Source organism: Chrysochloris asiatica, unplaced genomic scaffold, assembly GCF_000296735.1.
Source record: "Chrysochloris asiatica unplaced genomic scaffold, ChrAsi1.0 scaffold00097, whole genome shotgun sequence".
In the NCBI taxonomy this organism is placed as follows: domain Eukaryota; kingdom Metazoa; phylum Chordata; class Mammalia; order Afrosoricida; family Chrysochloridae; genus Chrysochloris; species Chrysochloris asiatica.
In genome coordinates, this window is record NW_006408615.1 from 10,772,137 (window position 1) to 10,783,223 (window position 11,087).

Here is an 11,087-nt window from a genome sequence, read left to right on the forward strand (position 1 = left end):
CGCCTCATCTTTCTCCCGCGGAGCGGCTGGTAGTTTCGAACCGCTGACCTTAAGGTTCGCAGCCCGATTCGTAACCACTACGCTACCAAACCTACAGAATCAAAAATCCTTAAGAGCGTTCATTGTAAATCCCTTGCCAATGCACAAAACTTTGAGGTTAGAATAATTTTACAATAAATGATTTCACTCCAAACCACATATCTGAAACTTAAGCAATGTGACGGACAACAATTTTAGTAACACAATGCTGTCTCAGAGTCCAGCTCTAAACAACTTTTCAATTCTTATAATCAAAGTTGTGCCACTCAGTTAAAAAATATTCACAAAGCTAAACAAAAGGTTGCAGAGAAGGCATACAAATGCTTGCTTGCTGTATTTTTGTTAGTAAAACATACCCTTGACATTGAACCTTTGAGTAAAACACCTTCCTAAGGACTGTCAAGTTAGAAGTGAAAAAAACATTTGGCAGCCACAGTCAACTTTCTAGATGGCTCATAACCCAAGACTCAAGGTCAAACCGCTGGGTCTCTGCAACCTCCCAACTGTTATTTGAAAAGCAATGAATTTTGAGCTCAAGCTACCTCATTCTGGTACTCCCCAAAATACAAATGTTAATTAACTTCAGCACCTCACCCTGCCTCAGAAAGTTCTGCAGGGGCATGCTGTCATAGAACTAGGGGAGCAGCGGGGGTGGGTGGGAGGTGGGGCAGATGTTCAGGCCATAGTACTAAAGTGACACGCAGGAAAGCATGAGCTTTCATCTACTTTCTAACAGTTTCACCATCAAAGGAAAATCATCATCTCGCACCTATCTCACCAGATGAATATATGAATCAAATGATACGAAGAGGAATTAAGTCTTGCAATCATGTGGAAACGTCAAGAGGTTACTATGATTACAGTTTACTATGTAGGGCCGGAAGATCCCCCCGACATTCGTAACTGTAAGTTCCACAGGGTCCTCAAAGACGCAATAGGGTACTCGTTTCTTTTTCAGAATCCAGACCTGACAAACTGGCAAGCAAGTCTCTCTAGTGAGACCTTCAGGCATCGAGCCTAACGAGTTCTACAATCGCCGCGCCCCCCAGTCACCTTGTCCTCACCTTGAGGAACAGAAAAATAATCCTATGGGAGCGGGGCGTACGGTCCTCAGAAAGGAGAACCAGGTACCTCCACTCTCCACCCGGCTGCCGCTGCTCCGGCCCAAGCTTCCCCAGGGCGGGGAAATAGCCAAGTTTGTTAACCAAGCCGGGGACGCCTTGACCTCGGGCGACAGCAAATCGGGCACAGGCACTGGGCCCACGGTTGGGACAGGTACATGAAAAGTTAGCCCGAGGTCGGGCTCGCCTCGCTTCGCCTAGCCTCGCCCACAGCCGCAGACACAGCAAGAGGCACTCCGCCCCCGTGAACCCTAAGGGCCCTGAGCTCGCTCACCTGCAGGCGGGTCACTAGTAGGTTGTAAGGCGCCATTTTGTGCACTGACAAAGATGAGGTCGCGTGAAAGTGACGTGCCAGAAGGGCTATTTAAGGACTTTCTGTAGGGGGCGTGGCCTGAGGATAACGCGTCGCCGCTGGGGCGGAACCTTCATAGCTTGCGAATGTAGTGGGTGGATCTCCCATGTTAAGAACCGACCGATACGTAAGGATAAAAGGCTGCATAAAGACACTTGCAGAAATTAAGTGCTGGATCAAAGATGCTTATCGAAAAACAAATTTCGGTTATATCTTCCATAGAAATCTGAGAATATATTTTTTTAAGACTTTCGCGCACCTGCCAGGACCTAGCTCCCAGAAACGACCGCAACTCGCCAGGGACCGTCCGTCCTTAGGTCTCGCGAGAGTGAGTGGGGCTTGGTGCATTAAAGGTAAACGCTTGATGGAAGTCTCAATAACCAATCACGACAGCTAGGAGGCAGGAACAACAGGGCTCAAAGGTTGGAAGGAAGTTTCCCGAAGCTTCCGGCGGCCAGTTTGAGTGGAAGCTATGGCTAAACACCATCCGGATTTGATTTTCTGTCGCAAGCAGGCTGGTGTTGGTGAGGCTATGCCCTGTCCGCGGGTGTCTGGATGGCGATGGTGTTAGGAGTTGGAAGTTCTCAGCTCTTCTCTCGGTCCTAGCCTCAAAGCCGCCATGTTTCCCGCCTTACGGTAGCGGGCACCTTAGGAGCGCGCGGGTTTATGGCCTTTGGAAGAGGGCGGGGCGCGCGGGCTGGAACCTAAGGTAGACGGCAGGAGTGGGTTTCTGAGTCTGAGTCCTTGGAAACGCTGTCTCAGTTTGACCCAGACCTGGGAGAGGCTTCAAGAGGGAATCATGACTATGGGATTGGGTCGGATCGAAGTTTACGTGGACAATATGACCATCCCTTAAACTCCGCAATCCCTGCCCTCGTCCCGGCCCTAGCAGGAGGATGGTCTTCCCCTTTTTGTCCAAACCCTAATTCTAATGGTACTCTTTACTTTCTTTGCAGCTATCGGAAGACTGTGTGAAAAATGTGAGTAGAGCACACACTCCCAGCCCCTCAGTCCGCTCAGTGAAGTCGGCAAAGGGGCTTTTCCCGTGGTACCACCAAGAGGCCTCTGAGTAACCTAGACTGGAAATATGTAAACACTGGAATCCTGGTTTGCTAATAGAGGCCCTTTCCACCTCCTCTGTTGTTTTAAAGTGCCATCTAGTCGTTTCCGACCCTTAGCGACCTCTAGAAGGTTTCCGAGGAGCGGCTGATGAGCTTGAACCGCTGGACCTTGCTGTTCAAATGGATTTGCAGTCTGTTGCATTAACCCACAGTACCACACCAGGACTCCTGTAGCTTAGGACAAATACAGGTTTACTTGTTGCCAGCATTATGTAGACAGACCTGTCATCTCATTTACCAAAGGAGTTCGGGTTAAACAGCTCAGCTTATAACCCAAAGATTGGGCCAAAGCTGCTCTGCGGGATAAAGATGTGGCAGTCTGCCTGTGTAACGATTGTTGTTAAGTGCTGTCGAGTCGGTTCTGACCCCTAACAACCCTGTAGAGGGTTTCCCAGAAGCGGCTCATTTGCGGTTCAACCTGACTTTGCAGCCCAGCATATAAACCCGCAGTGCCACACCAGGACTCCAACCTGGAAAACCCCATAGCCAGTTGTCTGTCCTATAGGATCTCTTTGAGTTGGAATGGGTTTCTTTTGGATCATCTACCAGGTGCAGTTTTCAGATCTTTACAGGTTTTTGTAAGTTTAAGATGAACACTGGGTACTACCAAAGTAGAGGAGGGCAAAATTCACTGTCCAAGGGAAACGAACACACTGCTCATAGCAAGAGGACAAAGCCCTTGGGAGAGGAGGTCCTTGCAGGTGAGCATAACTCCAGTCTCTCTTCTTCACAGGTGATGGCAAGTGTGTGATCTGTGACTCCTATGTGCGTCCTTGCACCCTGGTGCGTATATGTGATGAGTGTAATTACGGCTCTTACCAGGGGCGCTGCGTCATCTGTGGGGGCCCTGGAGTCTCTGATGCCTACTACTGTAAGGAGTGTACCATCCAGGAGAAGGATGTGAGTAGATAAAGCTCCCCACTTGACCTGTCTTCCTTTTATTTAGGAACACTTTGCTGTCCACAACAAGCTACTATGGTCTGTGGACAATTACTGTGCTAAGCTAATCACCTAAGTTATAATCTCTTCAAATTCTGTGAGCCAACCTGGGTGTAGTCCAATAAAGGCAAGTGAAATGCAAGAGAAGCAACTCTTAGCCACCACCAGCAATTTAGAGAGTCTCTCTCTCTGCCTTTGATGTCTCTGATTATTCTTACTCAGAAAGAACATCCTGCATTTGTAAGTTCTAGCCCAGTGCGTGGTGTATAAAAGCCACTCAGCATTTCCCTTGATTTTACTATCCTTCAGAACTCTTGAGGTGGATGTGGTAATAACAGAGTTGAATTTGGGACAATTTGAGTTCAGCTTTAAGCAGCTTCAGAATGCCTCTGGTTTCATGTTGCAGAGTTGATTATGGTTCCGCCTCAGAATATTTTTGTTCCTCGTATTGTGAGGTGGCAGTGGCTAGTTATTAATATTCAACTCTCTGAGCCAAATGGCAGGAAAGAGATCTTGTAGATGAGCACCGAAGACAAATTTGACCATTTTTCTTGAGATTAGTACTGGCAAAAGAGACCTCTTGGAGGGGAATAAAAAACCCAGGAATCAAAAAAAAAAAAAACAAAAAAAAACCAGGAATCAATTAGCTTTTTTCCTTAGGCTACAAGAAAAAGAAATGTTATATAGTCCCTCCCACTGGGGCTAATAGAGAGGAGTCATGGTGTGGTGCTGTATAATAAGCGTTGGATTACTAACCACAAGGTTAGCAGTTCAAACCCATCAGATGCTCCTTGGAAACCCTTTGCAGGGTTGCTATGAGTCAGAAGTGACTTGACAGCACTTAACAACAGGCTAATGGAGGGTGTCTGTTTACCTAGTAGGAGCCCTGGTGGTGCGGTGGTAAGCACTCAGCTGCTAAACGAAAAGGTTAGCAGTTCAAAACCACCTGCCACTCCTTGGGAGAAAGATCCAGCAGTCAGCTTCCTTAAAGATTTTCAGCCTTGGAAACCCTATGGAGGGACAGACCGACTCAATTCAGGTTTGGGTTTTATGTTTGGTTACTTAATATAGGATAAGGCAAACTATAATATTCCTCATGTTCTCATGAGCTAATAATAGGTACTTTATAAATGTTATCGGCCTTATTCCAAACAATAACTCTTAAATGGTATCATTATCATTCCCATTTTACAGTCCCCCACCCAGCTAATAGAGGCAAGACTAGTGCTGTGTGACTAAACCTTTGGTGTCACCATTGCACCATGTTGTCTTTCATCTGTCATCTTGGTAAGGTGTGCCTGTGTTGAGAAACAGTCCAGTCACCTCAGTAGTCTTTGCATTTGGGTCTTGTTGACCCCTGGTAAGTGTGATATACCGGGCCAGTCTGTCTCTTAGATCATTGAATCTTCATTGTTTAGGGAGATGGTGTCATAGATAAAGACCTAAAACATCATTTCCATCAGGGAATTGAACATTCTCCTCTCCTAAACCCCGATTTGTATTTCACTGTTGTCAAACATGTCTTGCTTTTTAAAAAACATGTGGATCTGGTCAGCCAGCAAGCACTTTGGGTATACGTGATCACTGTTCTTGGGGCTAGGGAGGGGCTTTAATAGGAATTATTTTCTCACAGTTTAGGAGGCTAGAAGGTCAAAGTCAGCATCAGCTTTAGGGAAAATCCTGGTCTCCTATCAGCATCTGGAGGCCTAGCAGTCCTTGGAGATCCCCATGTGTTTTGGCATCAGTCTTTTCCTTGAATCTAGGGGCTTCACAGTGCAGGGACCCCTAGTCCAATGGACACTCTCCACTCCCAGCGCTCTTTCTCAGGTGTAGTAAGACCTTCTTTCTGTCTGCTTCTCTCTTCTCATTTTCCTCAGTCTTATCCAAGCACGACAGGACATTTTGGTGACGCCCTGCAACTTTCTGGCACGTAGTAGATGTTTGGTAATTACTTAGAAAATATAAGCAGTGAAACCATGGTAAGGTGGCATCAGGGAAGAAAAAGTTTAAACAGTGCTCCAGCTAGAGAGTGTCTGTTTGTGACATTTTCTTGACTATGGCTGTAGCTAGGTTTTATCTGACACAAGCTTTGCAACCAGAGAGTGCTTCTTCTTGTTGTTCAGTGCCTTTGAGTCAGTTCTGACTCTTAGCAAACTCCTATTGGGTTTCCCAGGACCAGCTGGTGGGTTTGAATGGCTGCCCTAGCGGTCAGCTGTCCAGTGCTGATCTTACAGCACCACCCCAGGACTCCAGAGAGTGCTCAGTAAGTGCTGACTGTCAGCTGGCTAGTCTGCAGGTACTGCGTGACCTCATGGCTTTGGTCTATCCTTCTGTGTTGTCCCTAAGAGTTAGCCCAGATATCATTTCCCCTGCTGCCGTTACACAAGAATGTTCCCAGGACACCTAGCTCACATAACTCAGCCCCCATCTCCATGGAGCACAAAGCAGTCCAGGGATGTGAGCTACCACTCAGCCTTACAGATTCTCAGGGAAATTATGGACCTAAGCCGTTTTCCTATACAGTAACCTGCCCTGAACCAAAGCAACCCCATTAACGTTCTCTTAGAATCAAGGATGGAGCCTGCCATTGGTACCAGAGTACTACTACATGGTTTCTTCTAAGACAGCATCATATTAATACCCCTTAACTCTTGATTCCTTTGCTTGTATGGAGCTCTTGCTACATACCAGGTCCTGTGCTGAAGATTCTTTTCCAAACGTTCCATGTAATAAAGTTGAGAAAACAGGCTTAGAAAAATTAAGCAACTTAGTCCAAGGTCACATGACTAAGTGACAGATAAGGACTAAAACCTAGTTCTGTCGAACTCTGTTTCTTGACCCTTTTTCATTATTGTCTCCCTATGGCAAAAGGTAAGGGCAGTGATAGAATTCTTGTCTTCTGTGGGAGAGACCCATTGGTTCCCAGCCAGCGTACCTTGTGTTCAACCACCACCCTTTGTCACTGCAGACTTGCCTGTTGCTATAGTGTTGAACCTGTTGAAATGCAGCCAACAGACTAGGAAGAAACACCTGGTGATCTTCCAAAAAATCAGCCAGTAACAATCCTGTGGATCACAGCAGTTTGAGGGTGCTGTAGTACTGGGCAGCATTTTGTTCTGTTGTATATGGGGTCACCCCAAGCCAGGGGCTAGGTCAATGGCAGCTAACAAGGAGAAAGATTAAATTAAAATTTAAACTAAATTTTGTTAACTAGGAGTGAGCATTAAATCATAAATCATTATAACACCGTATTGCTCATTGAGATGCATGGTTGAATTCAACTTATCCCTCACCTCCTCAGTGTATTGCCTTTGTCGTGGTTAAGGCTGTCTCTGCTTTCTACCACCCATTGCTCCCCCGTGTAAGCAAACAGCAACGAGAACAGAGGACAGATGGAAAAAAGCAATTTTACTTTTCAAATTAATTCACAGATCTAACATTCTCTACAGCCTCAGGACTTTGATAAAATTTTCTGGTTTTTAGATGAGGAGGGAGAAAGCCCACATTCAAGTTTTGGCTCTACAGCTGTTTGTAGCTTTGAGAAAGTTTCAGAATGGAAGGAATAAACCCTGTCACCTCATGGATACCTTTGTGGAGTGTGAGGTGCTTCAAAGGAGTACAGTGGTTCTGTGGATAAACACTGGACTGCTAACCACAAGGTTTGAGCCCACCAGCTGCTCTGTGGATAAACTGAGACTTTCTGCTCCCACCAAGATTTACAAGCCTCAGAAACCGTATACAGGGTCACTATGAGTTAGATCAACTCAACTGTACTTAGCAGTAACAAGGTTGGTTACCGAAGCTGTTTTTGTTTGTTTGTTTCTACAAATAGGATAATGTGTTATGATTGTTAGGGTCCCAGACTGACAAATGTGGTCCAGTTTTTACATTATTGATACTCATTAAACAGTTGCTGAAAGAGTGAACAAAGTTTCACCTTCTAGTTTCTGTTACTTAAAACGTCCTGCCACTGGTATCCATTCATAATTCTTTGTTACCATTTGTAAGAAAAAGACACAGACATTTTGACACATTTTAAGTTAAAGTGTTTTTCTCATCTTAATTTTTTTTTCTTTTAGTTGCCTTTTTTGCATTTCAGTTCTATGTGAATTTCCTCTTAATCTGTTATATTTTATTATATAGTTTATATTGGTTTAACATATAGTCATGCACTATATAATGCCCATTGGGGTAATGTCTCACCACATATACATCCATAGTCCTCCATTCCCTAAAGTCTACTATGTTACAAACTCCAGGTACATACAGTGGTTTGTATTGACAGGTGCTGCATCACAACATTGTGGTTATTACTGTGTTGTTATGCTACAGATGTTTTCTTGTATCTGGGAGTGTTCAATGCTTTTTATGCAGAAAAAGGGACATTGGTATGGCACTGTAGGATAAGCACTGGACAGCTTAACTGCAGGGTCAGTGGTTCAAACTTACTAGCTACTCCCTGAAAACCCTATACAGCATTGCTATGAGTCAGAACCAACTCAGTGGTACTTAACAACGATGAGCTACGCACTAAGACAAACATTTGACTCGTGTTAGATACAAACTGTTCAATTTACTTATGAATGATGTCACCTGATGTTTCAGTGGATGTGATTAGCATGAAGAAAAAAAAAAAACCCTGGCACAGTAAAGGTAGTCCATGACTTTTGTGCCTAAATGACTATAAATCCTCACTTGGTGATCTAGTGTCTCCTTTATGAACGTTTAGAAATCATAGTAGCCATAATACAGGCTTTCCGTGTGCATTTAGTTCCAGCTGTGCTGGGAGTGGGGAATGTGTGTCAACGCTACCCCACTGGTAGGACTGGAAAGGATGCCATGTGTAGTGTTCGTGCATAGACCTGCTGCCATCACACACTGCCAGGGTTTCCAAAATCACCTCTAGCTCAGCTCACAGATGCACCATCCTCCAAGGTTTCTCAAGAGTCCTTCCATCTTCCTTCCCCTCTCCATTCATAGGCATCATCTACAGAGGCCCGCCAGCTCCGGGGCACACGTCCTTTTCCCTGCATTGGTAGATTTGAGAACAGCCATGAGGCTGTTGTTGTTGCTGTTGTGAAGTGCCGTCGAGTCGGTTCCGACCCATAGCAACCCTGTATAGGGTTTCCAAGGAGCAGCTGGTGAGGCTTTTAGGAGGTGTATAAAAAAGAAAAAGCAGGGGAGTTCAGCTAACCTGAGGGTCAGTGAGAGAAAGTGTAGAAAAGTCCAAGAAGCTAGGGAAGATCTAGTTATCTTATATGTTGGTTTCCAGCTTTATATATATGTATCTTCCACAGAAGAGAGAGAGAGTGTGTGTGTCTGTGTTGAACCATTGTTCAACTGCCAGTGTTTGACTTTTTGTCAAATTCTTTAAACTTATTAAGGGCTAATTGTATGGCTGGTGAAGTCCTGGTGTAGTGCTGTAGGATAAGCACTGAACTGCTAACCACAAGGTTCCAGAACCTCCCATCTGAACCTAAATGATGTGTGAGAACAGGTCTTTCCACCACCCAGTGTCCAGTTGGGACTATCAGGGCCTCTCTAAGCAATGTTTAAACACTGACTTGATTTACTTCCCTTAGTTTACACTACGAGTCCAAAGGGATTTACCCACAGTCACACAAGTCAGCAAAGCACAACTTAGACTACCACCATACCACAAAACATCATGCTACCTCTAAAGTGCTTAGAGCACTGTCATACTTCATATTAGGCCTCCTGGTTAGGTCAGCAGAAGCAGCTCTTCCTCATTTTTGCAGGGACCTTAAATACAGGTTGCATGTCTTGCTTGAATTCACCTGGTTATTGGTGGGGCCAAGCTTAGGCTTAGAACCTGGGCTGCTTGATTATACCAAGCTACACAGAGGAGAGTTTTTATACTACCTGGTACATAGAAGATTATCATCTATGAAGGTTTTCAGTTTTATTCACTTATGAATTTACCCAGTTTTCCTCCCATCATCCCAAATCAAGTGATGGAGTGATGATCCCTATGATACAGAGCTTCTGAGGATTTCACTGAAGCCACTGGAGCTCACATAATGACCAGGGGAGCTAGTCAGTACAGATCAGAGCATGGGCCATCTATCACCATCTCCAGACAGGAGCATGCGCCCCAAACCCATGTGTCAAATACAGTGGATTAACACGAACACAGCAAACTTAGTATTCTATGGTATTTTAAATATAGGGCACTTGTTTCCTGGAGGTTTTTTTGTTTGTTTGCCTTTCAGATATTTTTGTCTTTCTTGGGATAATGTTTGTACACGGGAGGACCAGGAAGTGTGATCTGCAGATGGTCATTACTCAGTCTTAACTTTCCCTGGACTCCTGGTATGGCGCTGTAGGCTCAACCACAAGTTCAGTGACTGAAACCCACTGGTTGCTCCTCAGAAACCCTATACAGGGTGACTCTGAGTCGGAACCGATTCAGCAGCACTGAATGACAACAATCACCTTTCACTTAAAGAGAATCCTATTGTTGAAGGTGTATCATATTAGCAACAGAAGTGATTTAAACTCCAACATTCTAAGTGTAATTGCAGGTCACTGGATAGAGGAGGCACACCCTGGGCATATTCTAGGGGCTTAATAAATTCTTGATGGCTGACTGAATAGGGTGATAGGTAAAATGAACAACTAAACCATTAATCCAGAAGTTTTCCTGACCAGATAGAACATAGGAAGAAACCGTCCTAGTGGAGCCAGACTTCCAGCTAAAGAGGGGGGGGCGGGGGGGGGCCAAATTGTAAACCCATTTACTGGCGTTTTGAACACTAGGATGAAGACTTTACCCTCTCTGACCCAATTTTTCTCTTTAATCCCTCTCAGTTCAGGCTGAAAGACACTTAACCACCTCTTCAATTCTTCTGTTTTCCAGAGAGATGGTTGCCCAAAGATTGTCAATTTGGGGAGCTCTAAGACTGATCTCTTCTATGAACGCAAAAAGTATGGCTTCAAAAAGAGGTGATTGGCCAGTGGTCCCTTCCTCCCCTCATGAAGCTGCTGCAGCTGCCAGAAAAAACACCCACCAGCAGAAAGGAAGGGGAGTCCAGAGCATCCCCAGCCTTGTTTTACTCTCCTGGCGCCTTCCACACCCTTCACCCTTCACCCAAACAAGTGGTAGGATCAGAAAAGGCTTCTTCATAGAACACTCTGGCAGACTGTCTCAAAACAATCAATAGCTTAAATTTTTGCTTTTTTCTTGGATTTGAGATGCAAGCCTCCATTCTCCAACTTTTCTCCACATGGATGTGTTCTACACCAAGAGCTTCTAAAACAGGAGTGATCGCATTTCAGTCTCCCAGGAGTTTGGGAAATTGCCCTGAAGCTAACCTCATTCCCACGGTGCAAAACATGCTCTTAGAGTAGGCCTTGTGGTGGTTGCCTTGGATGGAACATCTTCAGGGTGTGGTGGGTTGCTGTCAGAAGAGTAAATGTGGGATTTCATCCTGTAAAGCTCACCAGGTAGTACTGGTTTCATGCTGTTTGTTGTTTGGGGTTGTTCTTTTTTTC

General features: G+C 45.0%; 2 protein-coding genes across 2 annotated transcripts in view; one reads left to right on the plus strand and one right to left on the minus strand.

The window, feature by feature from the left end:
* ACO2 (aconitase 2, mitochondrial) overlaps positions 1-1,491 on the minus strand; it is a 68,467-nt gene extending 66,976 nt beyond the window's left edge. Inside the window, exon 1 of the mRNA XM_006866870.1 lies at positions 1,435-1,491. Coding sequence (XP_006866932.1) covers positions 1,435-1,470 — 36 coding nt within the window. The 5' untranslated portion in view covers positions 1,471-1,491. The remainder of the gene's footprint in view (positions 1-1,434) is intronic.
* Positions 1,492-1,984: 493 nt separating this feature from the next.
* On the plus strand, positions 1,985-10,542 carry PHF5A (PHD finger protein 5A). The gene is made up of 4 exons (XM_006866871.1): positions 1,985-2,036; positions 2,469-2,492; positions 3,367-3,533; positions 10,453-10,542. The coding sequence occupies exons 1-4, from the start codon at positions 1,985-1,987 to the stop codon at positions 10,540-10,542; spliced, it is 333 nt and encodes a 110-aa protein (XP_006866933.1).
* Positions 10,543-11,087: the final 545 nt, after the last annotated feature.